This window comes from Megascapheus bottae, chromosome 7 (genome assembly GCF_031878675.1).
Source record: "Megascapheus bottae isolate mThoBot1 chromosome 7, mThoBot2.hap1, whole genome shotgun sequence".
Taxonomy (NCBI): domain Eukaryota; kingdom Metazoa; phylum Chordata; class Mammalia; order Rodentia; family Geomyidae; genus Megascapheus; species Megascapheus bottae.
The window spans coordinates 33,247,773-33,265,283 of NC_143515.1; the positions used below are offsets into that span (position 1 = coordinate 33,247,773).

The 17,511-nt window shown below is 47.5% G+C and overlaps 1 protein-coding gene across 1 annotated transcript; it reads right to left on the reverse strand.

The window, feature by feature from the left end:
* Nucleotides 1-42: 42 nt before the first annotated feature.
* On the reverse strand, nucleotides 43-14,799 carry Smyd5 (SMYD family member 5). Its single transcript, XM_090336695.1, has 13 exons — nucleotides 14,685-14,799; nucleotides 8,269-8,377; nucleotides 7,404-7,543; nucleotides 6,820-6,941; nucleotides 6,455-6,524; nucleotides 5,892-5,996; nucleotides 4,889-4,951; nucleotides 4,619-4,689; nucleotides 4,205-4,311; nucleotides 3,756-3,812; nucleotides 2,488-2,582; nucleotides 1,786-1,856; nucleotides 43-1,693 (listed from the first exon to the last, which is right to left on the reverse strand). Exons 1-13 carry the CDS (start codon nucleotides 14,778-14,780, stop codon nucleotides 1,546-1,548), a joined length of 1,254 nt encoding a protein of 417 aa, XP_090192821.1. The 5' UTR covers nucleotides 14,781-14,799; the 3' UTR covers nucleotides 43-1,545.
* Between the last annotated feature and the right edge of the window lie 2,712 nt (nucleotides 14,800-17,511).

Below are 17,511 nucleotides of genomic sequence, written 5' to 3' on the forward strand. Positions count from 1 at the left end.
TCCTAGAATAAGAACGCATGGGAGGGTGAGGCCTCCAGACTCAACCAGCTGTTTTAAGGCAAGGCAATGGTGGCTGAGAGACAATGACTTCCCAAGGTCCTGTGGTGCTCAGACTTCTTATGGGGAGTCCCAACACAGTTCAAGAGCTCAGGAAACCCCAGAGAGTGGTAGTTGAGCCCCTGTGAAGATTCATCTTGTAACCTAGTGCTGGGGATTGAGGTGGGACCCCAGAGGTCTTTAGTAACATAGTATCTTTAGTAACATTTGCACAGCAGAGTATGACCAAGGCAAAAGATGAGCCCAAGCTGGAAAGCCTAGAAAACACGTTGCTGCCAATGACCAGTCTCTGTCCCTTTGCACCAGCCTACAGCATGCCCCCTGTATGGCCTGACTAGCCATTCTCTACCAAGCATTGCTCAGAGGCCTGACACCACTCAGGTTTTATTGAGAACAGTGGGCAGGCCGGGTACGAAAGGCTTGGCTGCTGTGCAAGAGTTAGAACCTACTAGGTGAGGATGCCAGATGGGCAGGTCCCATTTGTCCTCCCTGGGGTTCCTCAGCATTAAGACCCTTCAGAGAAGGCAAGTAGGAAGAAACTGGTAAGTGATGATTTAATCTCCACAGCACCCAACCCGAGTAGTTCACTTGTAGTTAATCTCTTAAGTAGCCTAGCTCCTTAGGCTTCTGGAAGACATTTGAGGCCAGTCTCACTCTGGCCTTGGGGAAGAGTAGAACATCCCAAATTCAGGAGCACAGTCTCATCCTCCAGGTCTCAGCCATACTGCTGTACTGCTCAGTGATGATTTTCTGCATACCTCTCTGGAGGAAGACAGTGGCCTCTTCCATACCTCATGGACCAACCACTGTGCCAGGGTCTGAGAAGCAAGGCACAGGTACAGGGATCCTGGACTCTGGGAGGGGAGTTAAAGTCTCCACTTCTCCCAAGTCCAAACGGTGGGAATGGTCCAGCATTCCCTGATAGAGAGCCAGAAATTCTGTTAAACCCAGATCATCCCTCCTACCTCTTCTGCTGGGCTAATGGGCCAGTCACTGTCTTACAGCTACAGCTCTGAGGCAGGTGAGGGAGGAAGCAAGGAAGAAGGTGAAGGGCTACTCCACTTTCCCTTTCTGCTTCAATGAAACCAGTGTGTTCTTAGATGTGCTACTTTGGTACCCCTGAAAATAAGTCAGTAGCCAGTTGGGAGGAGACAAGCCTCAAGGGGATAAGTGAGTGTGGGTCGAGGGACCAAGAAGAAACACTGTGAAACCCAGCCCCGCACATCTACATGGAGTAACCTCAGTGGGAGGCCAGTTCTAGAAGGCTCAGTGATGGCGCAGGGCCTGAGGTGACTCAGCAGCAGTGCTCAGGGCATGAGGTCTGGTGGGGAGTGGGGGATCCAGTCTGTCCTACCCTCCGGTAGAGAGTGCTTGAAGGAGGAAAGCAGGCAATGGGAGTAGAATATTCCTTCCAAGCCTCTTCTCTGAGGGAAGGGCCCCCCTTTTCTGGCAGGGTCTGGGGCAAGGCCCCCTCTGGGTGGGGTAATATCACACATCAGTCATCTCATCCCCTAGCTCTGCATCTTCTGGCTCTCCTTCTTCATCTTCTTCCTCCTCTTCTTCCTCTGAGGTCACATTGGGTTCATCAGCCTCTGCCAGGCATTTGGGGCAGGAACATACAAACAGATAGTTCTCCCTGCAAGGGTGGAAGCATGACGAGTGAGAAGTCAGGCAACCTCTGCAATGGTGAGCCCTAGAGCCCATCTGCCCCACAACCCCAGCTGGCACCTGAGGATCTTGTGGCGACTGTGGCGGCTGCGTTCCCTCTGACAACAGTCTAAGTAGCTGATACAGACTTCCTGTGGAAGCAGAGGAGAGTGGGTCTGATGGTCTGTGTCTCCACTAAATAGGACTAAGACCTCCCCAAGAACTGCCTTGTCTCCAACCACTGCCCCTTCCCATGCTCCTTCCACAGGCCTTAGCAAGTGGGTACTACAAGGCTGCAACAATGTATCTGAGATAGAGAGGAAACTGAAGTTACCTCAGGCCATGGTAAAAGCCAGCCACTGACCAACATCTGTAGCTGGGACCAAATATTATCTTAGTGTGATGCCACTTGGACTTGAAGAAAATTCAACCATGTTATAAGCACTGCACCAACCACCAGTAATCCCAAAGTATATTAGCCCCACTTTGGCCCAAGCCACAAATAGCTATCTACTATTTTCTTAGAAGCTACAGGTCTGTTGATCAAAAAGGTGGTTATAGACAGGAACCTGGGCAATAGTTATCTCTCAAACACTTCTCTGATACAGTGTTAGTTTTTGGACAAATGGGAGGGGGCTAGAACATACCCACAGGCCCTCATGCATGACAATCAGGTTTTAGGGCATGTCAGCATACATTCAACTGCCTAATGCTAAAGAGCCTAACCACTTGTGCTCCCAATCCCGGTGAAGAACACCCCCCCACAGCCCTGGTCCCCCTCACCTCTCCTGGCTTAATATCCTCCAGGGCAGTGACATGCAAAAGGAAGTTGTTTTCTGGAAAGGAGGTCTCTGCATTGGGGACACAGCTGTGGTTGCCTGGGTCACAAGAGGCAGGTAATGAGAACTATTGCCTTAACACACACACAACACAAAACAAAACAAAACAAAAAACCCTGCAGAGCACTAGATCCCTTTCTTTGTTGCTCTGAATCCTAGCAGGACTGAGGAGGTATGAGGCTCCAAGTTTCCTGCCTCCTCACCCAGTACTCTCTTCTCCCTTGAGGACCACAGCACACAGGTACCACTGTACTCCCATTCTCTACTTACTCCAGCCTCCTGAGACTAGTCAGTTCCACTGCCTCAATAAAAGAGGGACAGGGCTCTGCAGGCATGTCCACACTAGACCGCTGAGCTCAGTTCTCTCTGCTACTAGAAAACTCAGTTTGGGGGAGATAGAGAAGACCTAGAGCCTGGAAAAGGGATGTGTAGTCAGGAAATCAGGATGGGAGGCTGAGATTTGGAAAAGGCATTTGTCAGAGCTGACCCTGGTCCTCCCCAGCGAATTTGATGAGACTCCAAGCCTGGGGCTCCCTCTCTCCAGGATCTTGTGGATCTCCCAGGCTCCCCTAACACATCCAATAGGGCAGTGGTGGTACTAAGCTCATGCTTTCTCCTTTACAAGCAGCAGCACTCTGTGCCTTCCTTAGGTGGGCCTGTAAAGATCTTCATAGAAATAATATTTAACAGATAATCAGCTGTAAGCACAGCAAGAATCTGGAGGGAGTAGCTCAGTTGTATATTGCTCTGTCTATCATGTGAGGTCCTGGTTTTGATGCCTAGCACTGAAAAGCCAAAAAAACCACAGTTGGATGGAATGGGTAAAAATGATGAAGTAAAAGGTCCAACCCTAAGTCAGGCATAGTGGCTCACGCCTGTAATCCTAACTACTCAGGAGGTGGAGATCTGAGGGTTGTGGTCCAAAGCCAGCCCAGGCACTAAAGAATGACTCTTATATCCAATTAACTACTAGAAAACGAGAAATGGGGCTGTAAGTCCAGGGGTAGAGCAATAACCTTGGGCTGAAGAGCTAAGGGACAGCTCAGAATTCCATGATCCACAAGGAAAAAAAAAAAAAAGATCCAACCCCACTTCGAGACTTGACCTGGCCAGCCTAGAAAGGGCCAACTAAGAAAGATGATCTGTGGCTGTGAGCCCACCTAACAAGGACAGCAATGTATGGATCCAGCCCTTCCCAGTGCCGTGACTCACAGCAGCTCTGAAGCACGAAGAGGCCAGATCCTTCACAGTTAAGAAACTCGCCAGTTGCTGTAAGATAGTAACATATGGACATCATTCTACACATATTACAGGTCGATGAAGAAAACTAGGCTCTGCTGTCCTGCCACCCCACCACACTAAAGTAGCCAAGCCCTACTATTTCACTAAATTTGCTTCTCTGAGGACAAGCCTTAATCTTCTGTCTGTAACATCCCTCTATTTGTCTGGCATGCCCCTCTTCCCACCATAGAGCCATGGATCTCAGGCCATTTTTCACCTGCATGTCTATGGACTGATCTGAAGCTCTCCACAGACAAAAAAAGGTATTACCTTCCCCCACCATTAATTCAGAGCTCCCAGGGGGAATGGAATAACTGGGGTCTGCCATCTCACTGAGATTACATCAAGGTTCTGTGAGGCCCTAGTCCCATCTCACCAACCTGCTTCAATGTCCTTGTACAGCTGGTCAATGAAGGCATCTAGCTGCTCGCGGTCCTGAGGCTTCAGCTCCAGAGCATCACAAGCATGGACCCACTGACTCAGGGAGCTGGGGATCCCAGGTAGCCCACAGTTGAAGAGAAGGCCCAGGTCATAGGGGCTCCAACTCCAGGCAAGTTAAGTCCAGGCAAAAGGGTCTCCCACCCCATCCTGACTCTTTCTCCAGGCCCTATAATACCCAACAAAGCAAGACTCCGAAGAACAGATCTCATTGCCTCTTTCTGACTCACAACTACCCTGGTCAGTTATTCCCAACCCCACCCGAGTCTTACAGGAAGCTGTGACTATCTTCTTCCATCCACTTCCCCCCTGACCTGAGGGGAAAACCTAGCAGTTCTAGAGCATTTTCTCCTAACCTGGTCCCAATTCCTTGGCCATTGGTTCCAACAAGGGCAAAGAGAGACCGGAATCCATCTGGAGTAAACCACTATGAGGGAGAAACAGAGAGATTACAATCACCTACTACATTTTTTCCTCCCTAACCTGTTTCTATTCATCAAGACTTCTGAGAGCAGGGCCCATTTCAATTCCAGAAGACCAAGTTGGCTTTGGCTCTGCTGTCTCAAGAGGGATGCTGACCTAGCTGCTCCTGGAGAACTGGAGTAACTTGCCCTCTCCACACTTACCTGGCTGAGTGCTTCCTCGTACAGGGCCTCTGTGAAGAGCCTCCGCAGAAGTTCCAGTTGGCCCTGGTGTAGGGGAAGCAGAGAGAGAATTTCATCCCTGGGGATTTCCCCTTTAGCAACTAGGTGTGGCCTAGAAGATCAGGTGAGGGGAGGAAAAAGAGTCAGCTTTACTGACTGAGATTTTCCTGGGGGCAAAGAAAGGCCACAAAGGCCACCAACTCGGGTACCCATGAGACTCTTATCTCCAATTAACCACCAGAAAACTGGAAATGGTGCTGTGGCTCAAGGGATAGAGCGGTAGCCTTTAGCTGAAGAGCTCAGGGACAGTGCCCAAGCCAAGTACCGTGACAAAAAAAAAAGAAGCCACAAAGTCCTTAACTCCAAATACATTTGTCAGATCACTGGGCTGCTCTGACACAGGGCATAAATCCAAACTTTCTCCATGTTCTAGAACTTGTACTAGCCTGGCTTAGCCCTGCCTCATCACGTCCCTTAGGACTCTTCTGACCTGGTAATTGGTCCAGCTCAGCTCTCCCCTCCTTTCCTCTGAATTCAGTGCAAAAGGGCCCATCTTTCTTGCTGTGTGCCTCCTGTCCACACAGCTGCTTCCACCTTCAGGCAGCTCCACTATGGCCCTCAGTGAATACCTGTAGTCTAGCTAGGAATGAGCATTTAGTATGCTAGCAGATTCACACTGCTCCCTGACTCCTGTGGACTCCATTCTCCACTAAGACTGATTTGCTCACTACTTCCCTGACAGTGTTCTTGCCTTCCCACACAATGTAAAGAGCACCGCAGGGCAGGCATCCAACCCTCCTTCCTGTTACCACCTCACTTTCCCACTTCCCAATTTTAGATCTACATTACATCATAAAGTATGTCATCTGAATTGATTTTTGGACCCTTTCCGTAACTGGGAAAAGACCAATAGTTAGTTCCCCACTGTAAGCCCAGACTACTTGGGAGGGTGTGAGGCAAAGACAGATCATGGTAGAAGACTAACCTTGAATTTGTCCCCCAAGAGTTTGTGGACAATTTCCTCTTCTTCATTGGCCGTTTTGTTACAGAACTGGGAAAATAGTCTGATCCAACGATCCTTATCCTTGGCCTGCAGTGAACAAAGAGACATCGCTACCTGGCTGGCACCCAGGCTATGTGAGACAGACAGAAAGCCCCTTTTTCTCCCAACCTCCCATGCAAGTGTCTCTCCAGCTAGAGATGGACTAGCCAACTCCAAACACTTGGAAAAGTGGAGAAAGGACAAAATAGACCAAAAGAGTTTGGAATGTCTTATCTTACATTATGTGAAAGACTTATCTTGAAAAAGTGGTGCTTATCAACCAAATTTCTAAACTGCTACTGTATAAGACATCCCACAAATCAAAGACTAGGCAAACTGAGTCCCCACTACCTATGCCTGATCTCCGATTTCAATCACGCCAGCAGCTATCCTCCTCTGGGACACCAAAGGCAACTGCATCCAAGCGAGGGCTCTGACGTGAGGAAGAGCCTGAGACCAGGGCTGAACTAGGCCCACAAGTCACCGTTGGAAGTAAGTGGGCTCACCTGTTTCACTGTGGCCACCATGCGGGCCATCAGCATGATGCTTGCTGTCTCAGGGGGATAGTGAACACTCCTGGGGAAAGAGAAAAAAATCTGGCCTAGAAATTCCTTTCCCAGTAGCTAAGTCCTGGGAATCCCAGTTTGACCACTACAGAGAAATCTTTCCACCAACTTCATCAACTGCCAGAGAGAGAAAGTGACAGGCAGGGCTGAGGCAGCCTTTGCATTGCTAGGGGCTTAGTGGGCTTTTTCTGGGAATGAAAATGCTGAGGATGGTAAAACAGGGGGAAGTCTGGGGGATGGTAAGCTAAGGAAGCTGCTGAGCCCAAACAGCAGGAGAGCCTGCCTGAAAAGGGGAAGAGACCTACCTCCATGCTTCCTGCAACTTATTGAGAGGATGCAGTGGGTCATCCAGGGAGGGGCCTGGACACAGGACTCGGTGGTATTGCTCCGCAGCTGCCAGCCGACATTCTGCACTGCAGTACATCACCTGTTAGGTGGGGTGGAGGTCAGCACCCTAAGATCTGGCCATGGGGAGAAGGGTAAGAGGCACAGACATCCCATAGCATGCTCACCTCCTCTAATTGCACTCTGTCCACCAATGACCCCTGAACACAGCGCAGAAGTATTAGGAGATGAGAAGACATAGGGTAGTCTGGGGGCATGTGGGGAGCACCTAACCTAAGTCTGTAAAACCACGTAAGAAGATAGCTGTTCAGGTGTAAGGAAGAGCCCATCAGACTCCCAAGAAGAAGGCACACTCCCACTAAGCCTACTTTCTCAATCTAGGTGATGTAACTGGGGCATGGAAGATAAAAGTGAAACAATTACCAAATCTCTTTAATGCCTGCAGTGGTCCTGGAGAGCCAGGACCAACAACCTGAGCTCTAGTCTCCCCAGTGAAGACTTCACCTAAAGCTTCCCGTGCCCAAATCCTTTCAGGATTGCTCACCTGGCAGCTGGGGCAGTTCTGGTGCAGGTCCTTACGCACAGTGCACAGCTCTGGGTGAGGCAGTACATGGCCTGGCTTCCCAGTCAGCCTTTGGGCGTTCTCCTCTGCCTTCTCCAGTGCCCGAAGGCAGTGGTCACAGGCTGTGGAAGAAGCCAGACATGATAGCATAAGAGTCTTAAGTACAGGGGGCTGCATCTGTTCTTTTCACAACACTGTTCCTGGGGCATGTGCCCTTGGCACAACTGCTCTGTGGAGGTTCAGGGAGTGAACGTGACTACATTAATGAATGGGACGAATGGATTTCCTCCTTTTTTTTTTGTGCCAGTTTTGGGGCTTGAACTTAGGGCCTTAACACTGTCCTTGGGCTTTCCTCAAGGCTAGCACTCTACCATAGTACCACTTCCAGCTTTTTCTACGTATGTGCATGCTAGGAAAGCACTCTAAAGCTAGGCCAAACTCCTGGCCCTTGATTTCCTCATTCTGCTTCCGCCTGCTTCTGCCTGCTTCTGGAGCCGAATGACCCTCCAATCATGATTTGTCTCCAGCATCCCACTCACTCTGACCCCTAACTTAGGGTCATGCACGATTTTTCAGTACAAGGGATCCATTTTAGCACAAAGCCCTTCAGCATGATGTCAAGACATTTATGTTACAGAAGACTGTGCAACAGTCTTGAAGGAACTCCCACTGCAGGTGTATAGCCCCAGCCACAAAAGGGGACAGAGGTGCAGCTCTCAGACAGTTTTCCAGGAAGATGACTTTTCCTCCCAACATCCAGAGTCATAAGCTAGAATAGATGGCACTCTTTTCCATGTACAAAACTAACCAGGCCAGAAGCCCTAAGTAGTAGGCAAGATGTGCTTACCTCGGTAGCGATAAAGTGCATTCCAGAGAAACTGTGCAGCCACCAGAGGCCGTTCTATGAAGATAGTCTCTCCCTTCTGGATCAGCTGTGTGGCAAACAATCCTTTTCCCTAAGAGGATAGAGAAGAGACAAAGACCATAGCTCCACGAGTTCCCAGAAAGTCATCCAGCCTCACCCCCATATGCTTACATCTTCTTAGCAGAGGACACTGCTTCTGAGGGCTCCGGAAGAGCCTCCAGAAATGCTTCCTTTGGAAAAGTAGCTCTGACCTACTATTAAATGCACCTCTTTCAGCCCATCTGGAGTAGAAAGCCTGGGCCAGAGGGTATCACCACAGCAGCCAACTCTGAGTACTCAGAGAAGAATCTTTAGAATGCCCAGGGAAGAGCCGATTGTTTCTATCAGACTACAGTCTCCTAAGCCAGGAGCTGAGGACAGCACGGCAGATTTCTAGTTCTCCTCCTACCCTTATAGTATCCCAAGCAGATATGTTGCTGCTCAGGGTTGCAAGGAAAGGCGGCTAAGTTTGGGAAAGAACTGCCCTTTCTCTGGGTCAACTGAGTATCCACAGACCTAGCACAGTAACTGTACCCAAGTGCTCATTATATTGGAAATAACGAGCTTCAGACCTAATGCTAACATCCTGTGAAGCTTTGGAGTCAAGTGCTCCACTTGTTTGCATTTGTTTCCCATGTGAGAAGTGAGTATTATAATGCTTGCCAGGTAGTTTCCAGGATACAATGATATAGCACAAGTAAATGTACCTATGAACTCTACACCCTTCCTAGCAGATGTGCAGTACATAGATGTCAATAAAGGCATCATTTGAGAAACTCTTGGAAATGCAGAATCTTGTCTACTGGATGTTCAGTTGGCTGCAGAGCCTGGAGGCTGTTGTTATTACTGACGCATAATATATTGCTATTATTGTGAAATGTGTGTGCGTGCATGTGTGTATGTACTGTATATATACATATATATAAACTAATAAAACACTCTAAATAATAACAATAAAAAGAAATGCAGAATCTCAGGCCCTATCCCAGACCTCCTGAATCTGCATCTTAACAAGATGCACAGATCATTCCAAGTTCGTTGAAGTTTAAGAAGTACTAGTCTAACTCACTACATGGAATTGGAGGCATGGCTCAAGTGGGAGGAAGCCAGCTGTGGGCAAAAAAAGTCACTGAAGAGTATAAGGCTCTGAGTTCAAGTTCCAGTACCACATGAAGAGTTAGAATACAATCTTTGAACTACCAACTCTGTTTTCCAACTCTAGAATACACACAGTAACTTGGGAGGTGGCTTCAGAACTCAGGCTGTTGCTGGCCCTCCTGGCACTTACTGCCCTCTTACTTAGAGAAGAGGGGTGGTGCTTTTGCCAATACTGCACTGCCATAACAAAGGAGGGGGGGCATTCTCTTGGCACTGCAAGAAAATGTCCTGTCATCTGGCAAATGTAACTGTAACCCCTCTACACATTACCCCGACAATAAAAAATTTTAAAAAATTAAAAAAAAAAAAAAGAAAATGTCCTGTCAATATGGGCTCCTGAGTAGCTTCCTGTTTCCTTTTAGCACTGGCATTCCGGTCAGATACAGCTCTTGCCAAACACAGAACAGCAAAAGATATATAATGTAGTCCAAGACAGGTTCTGGGCAACTCAGAAGCCATAAATCTCAACTTTATGAACAAGTCTGGGAACACTACAGTGGCACAAAGTCAGGGGCAAAGCCTTATGTACACCTCTGACTCTTCCTGAAAGCCCCAGCTCCCTGTCCTGTACCTCTGGGACTCAGTCCAGCAAAATAAAAACTTAGCCTCCCATCTTCTATAGGACAAAAATAACATGAACAGGGACCCATTCTGACAATTTCAAGTGCCAATACTGGATAGAGATCTTCCTTTACTTTTGGGAAGACTAAATATCAAAAATATATCAAAACTAAATTTGAGCCAAGTGTAGTTGCTTAAACCTATAACCTTAGCTACTTGGGAGGGGAAGATGGAGAAATCATATACTTAGAGGCTAGTCCAACCCCCCCCCAAAAAAAAATGGAGATTCCATCTCAAACAATGGCTGACTCACTGGCATGCACATGTTATCCAGCTAGGGGGAAAGCACAATAGTTGGATGCAGTGGCAAGTGCTGTAACCCCCCACTGCTCATGCTATGAAAATAATCAAGGTGAAAGGGGGCTGGAAATATGGTTCACATGGTAGAACTTTGGCCTTGTAAGTGCAAGGACCTGAGTTTAATCCCCCAGGACCATCAACGCCCTCTCCAAAACAAAAAAAAATGAACACACCTAAATTTGAATGAAAAAAAATCTCATTACCAAGACATAAAAATTATTTCAAGAAAAATAGCTAGAGAAAATGAAAACCATATAGTCACTTTGAAAAGTTGCCAGGGCCAGCCGGCAGCAAACCAGGGTTCGCAGATTGGGGTTCCTGAAATAGGGGGCAAGGACTAGGAAGAAATAAAAGAGAGACAGACACACCGGGTCCGGGATGTCCGCAGTCCAGGTAAAGACTGCCGTTTATTTTCCACTCCAGCTTCTTCCCTCCTTGAGACCCAGGGAACTTCCAGGTGTTACATTCATATGGTAATTCTCAGGTCATTTAAACAGAATAAGGCCAGAAAACAATTAGACAATAAAGCCATTGTCTGATGCAAATCAAGGTACAGTTTGATTCCACTCTGGCTCCCAACAAAAAATAAGTTTAAACCATGTAGAATTCTAAGACCATGTAGTAAACTTTTTAGTTGTTATTTTATTACCAGTGCTGGGGCTTGGACTCAGGGCCTGAGCACGGTCCTAGGGCTTTCCTCAAGGCTAGCATTCTACCACTTGAGCCACAGCACCACTTCCGGCTTTTTCTGTGTATGTTATCAAGGAATCAAACCCAGGGTTTTGTGCAGGCTAGGCAAACACTCTACCACTAGGCCATGCTTCCAGCCCCAAACTTTTGAAAGTCTTGATTAAATGTATTTTTTTTAACACACTACAATAAAGAAAATAATTCAAAAGGAAGAAATCTCTGTCAGTCTACTAAACTATCAGGCTAGTGTTCACCAGGATGGCACTCCAGTTGGCACTGACTGGAAATTGTACGGTTTCTATTCCAATCCGTGGGTCACTGGTGTAACAATTAAGTTTTTTTTTTTTTCTTTGCTAGTCCTGGCTTGAACTCAGGGCCTGAGTACTGGTCCTTGGGCTTTCCTCAAGGCTATCGCTCTACCACTTGAGCCCAAAACACTACTTCCAGCTTTTTCTGTGAATGTGGTACAAAGGAATAGAACCTGGGTATTCATGCATGCTAGGCAAGTACTCTACCACTAGGCCAACAATTGGGAATGTTTATTTTTTTATTTTTTATTTTTGTCAGTCCTGGGGCTTGAACTCTGGGCCTGGGCACTGTCCCTGAGCTCCTTAGCTCAATGCTACCACCCCACAACTAGATCCACAGCCCCACTTCCTGTTTTCTAGTGATTAATTGGAGATAAGAGTCTCGTGTTCTTTAGTGCCTGGGCTGGCTTTGAACCTTGATCCTCAGATTTCAGCCTCCTGAGTAGCTAGTATTACAGGTATGAGCCACCGCACCAGGCTAAATTGGGAAATTTCTGAAAGCCACTTCTACCTCATGGTATTCAGTATACACGGTGGAAAATGAACTATGCAATTTGTAGGCAGGGAAACTGGGGGAAAGCAAAGGTGTCACTGACCAATACCTAACTTAAGAAACTACAAACCGGGGGCCAGGAGTTTGGCCTAGTGGTTAAAGTGCTTGCCTAGCATGCAAGAAGACCCGGGTTCGATTCCTCGGTACTACATACATAGAAAAAAGCCAGAAGTGGTGCTGAGGCTCAAGTGGTACAGCTCTAGCCTTGAGAAAGTCCAAGGACAGTGCTCAGGCCCTCAGCTCAAGCCCACGACTGGCAAAAAAAAAAAAAAAAAAAAAAGCAAGAAACTACAAACCCTTCTGTACAACACCTTAATAACAATAAATTTTAAAAAAGAACCATTCCATTCTTGCCAATATTTATAGAAGCAATACAAAGAGGTTAAAGAGAAAAAGAAAAACAAACTACTCCATATGAGACTCATCTACCTCGATTCATGACACAGTTCTATCAAACTTTCAAATAAGTAATTCTCACTTTATTTTAACTTAGGCATAACACTCATGTGGAAAATAACACATGGAAGAAAAAAAAAAGCTCAGGAAGGTAACCTTGCTACTAACCAATAGGTATGTAATTTTGTCCAGCAGCAGCAGATTAGTGACCATCCAGGGATTTGACAGAAGGCCAAGAAAGAACAAGAGGTTGGCTGAAGTATTAAAGGGAGGGGGAAGTGGAGAAAAGAGAGGGCTAGATGAAAGAGGTCATGAAGGTTTACCCATGAATCCCATTGCAAGCTACAAGTGATGAGACAGACTCATCCAGGAGTAATAGAGGCTCTGCGAGATGGAGATATGGGCAGCTAAAAAAGACCAAGGATGTAGCCAAGGTGACTTCATGTTGAGGGGTAGGTGAGCTCCAATGACTCTGAAGCAGAAAGAGTTTCCCTGGGAAACTCAAATCAATATGAAAATGCTGACAGCAAGATAGATGACTAGAGTGCTAACATTTTGAGCAAGGACCAAAGATACATACACATTATAAATTATTCAATCTATTACCCAAAGAAATGTAATGAGAATAAAGCAATACAATTTTGCACATGTCAACTAGCAAAGATAATGAAGAAAGAAAATAGTGCTATTAAGAACAGAAGACTATCTGCACAAAAATTAATCTCCAAGACCACTGACCTCAGGTGATAAAATGAAACATTAGGGATAGGTTTTAACTCAAGCAGAAGAGTGTGTTATATGTCTAGGGCCAGGAGTTTGGCCTAGTGAGAGAGTGCGCACCTAGCACACACAAAGGCCCAGGTTTGACAGCTTGGTACCACATATATTGAAAAAGCCCACAGGGGTACTGTGGCTCAAATGGTAGAGCTCTACACTTGAGAAAGCCCAAGAACAGTGCTCAGGCCCTGAGTTCAAGCCCCAGGACTGGCAAAAAAAACCACAAAAAACAAAAAACTGTGTGTCTGATAAGCCCAAGGTCCTAAGTTCCAAAAACACAAAACAAATGACAATACACAGGGCCTATAATAAATACTGGCTTGATTGTGTAAACTGTGAAACAACTATGACTCTCCTTTTAAAATCAACATGTTTCATGATATTCAAAGATTCTGCATCAAAAAATGCAGTGCCTAAAAATGGGCATTAAAGACCCAGAGACTCTGATCTCCAATTAACCACTAGAAAAGTGGAAGTGGCACTGTGGCTCCAGGAGTAGGACCGTAGCCTGGAGCTGAAGAGTTCAAGGACAACGCCCAGGCCCAGAATCCAGAGTCCAAGACTCAGCACCGTCCAAAAAAAAAAAGGGGGGGGGGTATATACATGCACAAGTAAAAACTCTTGAGTGAAGTCGTGGTGGCTCATGCCTGTAATCCTACCTACGCTGGAGGCTGAGATCTGAGGATGGAAGTTCAAGGCTACTAGCCCAGGTATACAAGGACCAAAGACTTATCTCCAACCTCTAGAAAAACGGGGAAGTGGAAAGTGGAACTCAGGGACAACGCCCAGGCCGAATTCAAGCCCCATAACCCCCACCAAAAAAAAAAAAAATAGAGTGAAGAGGGGAGGGAAAGTGGGAGAAAAACATGGGAGGGGGTATCCATGTTCAAAAAGTACTGCACCCACTGCCTGACCAATACAACTGTAACCCCTCTATACATCCCCCGGACAATAAAATACAATTAAAAAAAAAAAGAATGATTTTTGTCTTTACTTTTCTCACATGCATATGTTAGGAACTTCTAAAAACAAGACAATAGGAGCAAAATCGTGTCGCTCTCCAGTTTAAAACCTCTCAAACGCTCCCCAGGCGTGTGGGAGGTCTCCACATCGCCCTGGCCTCTCTTCCCAACAGTATTTGTCACTTGGAAAGGTCTCGAAAAAAAATCCATGCTGCTCCTGCCTCAGTCTCCCCTGCCCCAAACGCCCCCCGTGCGCACCAGTCTCGGGGCCCAGCAGCGATGTTCACAGTCTGGACCTCGAGGCCCGGTCCCCCCACCCCCACCGCCTCCAGCCCCCTCCACCTCCCCTGCGGCCTGGCTTCTGCTGGGAGGGCGCTGCACACGCAGACCCCCGGGGCCTGCCGGAGTCGCCCGCGTGGCCGCTGCAGGAGCGTGAGCCCCGGGACAGAATCCAGGGACAAAAGGGGAGCCCAGGCATGCGGCCGGGCCGCGGCGGCCGGGCGGCCCAGGAGCCTGTAAGCACACGGGGTGGCCGGGCCTGCCTCCAGCGCAGGGAGGCGTAGGGACGCCTGCAGGGATCCGATGTGGCCTCACCTTGGCACTGCTCACGAAACGGACTTCCACGGCCGCCGGAGCCCGGCCCGCCACGCCCACGCAGAAGGAGAACACGTCGCACATGGAGGCCGCCATCTTGGGCGCGCCTCCGCCGTCTGACCCTTGACCCCGACCCGACCCGACCGCCCGGCCCCCTAGAAGCCCCGCCCCCGGAGGCCCCGCCCCTCCACCGGACTGTCCTCCGGCGTCGCCCGGGGTGGACTGGGGTGTGGCTGGGCTGCTTGTCTTTGGCATCAGTGTAGCTTCTATCTGCGACTTCGTGGCCACAGAAGTCTTAATGCATCTGAATCTAAGATCATGTTTGTGTGCCTGTCGTTGCCTCCGTCCACGCTGTGGCTTATTCTAGTTTAACTCCCCAGTAGCAAGGCAGATAGTCCTCCAAAAGATCAAGCTGGACCTGGGCCCTTGGATTCTTTAAGGACCTTGGAACAGCCTGTGGTGGTAGGAGAGGTCCACAGTCCACAGTAGACATCCAGTCAGGACCCCTTGAATGTAGATGTATAGATATATTGTCCTGAAAGTGGGGAAAGTGCCTCTTGAAAAGGGTCCCATGTCTGTATTTGGTAGGGTCACATGCTGACATTTGAGGATTGAGTATAGCCCTGTTATTTGATAATTAACTGACATATTAATTTTTATTTTAAAAAGCTAGTATTTCCTGAAAGATCTAAATGCAGCTGGATTTCTTTGATTACTAGAGTTGACTTGGTGCAACATTAGGAAGGATTTTCCTGAATACAGAAACAAGACTGGACAGGAAAGACTTTCTGAGCCTGGGTCCTGGCCCTCTCATGCTTGCCACTTAGTGCTCAAAAGTTAACAGATGTGCAAGATTGCCTCAGCTCCTGGCCTTTCCTCCCTCCTGTTAGAAACTCTGGGCAGGAGGGGAGCATGGCCTAGTGCTAGAGTGCTTGCCTAGCACGCACAAAGTTTGATTCCTTAGTACCACATACAAAGCCAAGAAGGTGGTGCTGTGTCTCAAATGGTAGAGTGCTAGCCTTGAGAAAGTCCAAGTACAGTGCCCAAACCCGGGAGTTCAAGCCCCAGTACTGGCAAAAACAACAAAAAAAGCACAACTCTCCAGTGTCAGGAATGAATAGACACACAAGAGATACAAATTTTGTCAAGCAATTTACTTTTGCTCAAAAGGGTGCAATGCCTCACTCTACCCAGAGCTAAGCAGGAACACTGGGCAGAGCAGTTTAGTAGGTTTTTATCCCAGTCCAAACTGTCCCTTGTCAAGGAGTTAGGCTCACATTCTAAATATAACTGATTACCAACGTTAGATTGTTTTTTAAAAGGTTTACAATTTTTGTTTTCATCACAGCTGGCTGAAAGCAGAACTGGGAACAGAGTGGCTGACAGACACAGTGAGAGAGGTTGATGAAGTCAGCAGAAAGCTCCCACTTAAAAGGGGGAGGTCTGGGGCACATGGCTGACACCTGTAATCCTAGCTACTCTGGAGGCTGAGATCTGAGGATCAAGGTTCAAAGCCACCCCAGGCACAAAAAGGACCTGAGACTCTTATTTCCAACTAACCTCTAGAAAACAAGTGGTGCTTGGCTCAAGGGTAGGATGGTAGCCTTGAGCTGAGGAGCTCAGGGACACCTCCCACCCAGACCCAGGGGGAGGGTGGTAGCCTTGAGCTGAAAAGAGCTCAGGGACAGTTCCCAGGCACAGTTCAAGCCACGTGACCCACAGAAAAAAAAGGGGGGGGGGCACGTGAGTTTGGCCTAGTGATAGAGTGCTTGCCTACCACGCACAAAGACCAGGGTTCAATTCCTCGGTACCGCATACATAGAAAAAAGCTGGACGTGGTGCTGTGGCTCAAGTGGTAGAACTCTAGCCTTGAGAAAGTCCAAAAACAGGTTCAGGCCCTGAGCTCAAGCCCAGGACTGGCCAAAAAAAAAAGTGGGGGGGGACTTAATTCCATTGATAAAGATTTCTCTAACAAGCAACACACTTGGCAGTTGCAGTTTTATTCTTTGAATTCCTTCGATAAATATTTATCTCCCTAATTTGGCGAGTGGGTCACAGCAGCACAGCTGATAATTGCAATTTCACTCTTAACTCCTTCGACACAAGATTTGCATTCCTCACATGGCTGCTGGTCATAAACAGCACAGAAATAAGTCTTTAAAAAGCAAATAATAGAGGGGGGAAGGGAAATGGGGACCATGACATGTGAAAGGGTATCAATGTGTGGGAATTAATGCACCATTTATCTGGCAAATATCATGTAACCCTTCTATTAATTACAATAAAAATATATTAAAAAAGCAAATAATACCAAAAATATCAATATACAATACAAAAGCATTTCAGTTTGACAGAAAAGACTACTTTTTCCTCACACTCCTCTCCCTCACCCTCAGAAAAGGCTGGTGTAGGTGCGGTGGCTCACGCCTGTAATCCTAGCTACTCAGGAGGCTGAGATCTGAGGATTAAGGTTCAAAGCCAGCCTGGGCACAAAAGAACCTGAGACACTTATATCCAATTAACATCTAGAAAAATGGAAGTGGGGCTTGGCTCAAGGGTAGGGCGGTAGCTTTGAGCTGAAGAGCTCAGGGACAGTGCCCAGGCCAGATCAAGCCCCATGACCCACCAAAGAAAAAAAAAAAAAAAAAAAAAAAAGGGGCTGGAATCTTATCTCTCACCACCAGGTGGCAGTGCTAATCTCACCTCAGCTCCTGCAGCCCCTAAATAACCTGACCTATGGAAATCAGCTCTGAAAATAGGGATGCGGGCTCTGCCTTCACAAAAGTAGACAGTCAGTAGACTTCCTAGAGAGAAACAAGCAGACGTT

Bases quoted from the DNA above. Each gene is read 5' to 3' on its own strand.
- Smyd5 (XM_090336695.1), bottom strand. From the start codon at position 14,780: ATGGCGGCCTCCATGTGCGACGTGTTCTCCTTCTGCGTGGGCGTGGCG. The intron at 5,997-6,454 runs GTGAGCCCACTT...TGTTCACTGCAG, and splicing joins TGGTGGCCACAGTGAAACAG to GCCAAGGATAAGGATCGTTG. The intron at 4,690-4,888 runs GTAAGTGTGGAG...TCTCCCTCATAG, and splicing joins ACGAGGAAGCACTCAGCCAG to TGGTTTACTCCAGATGGATT.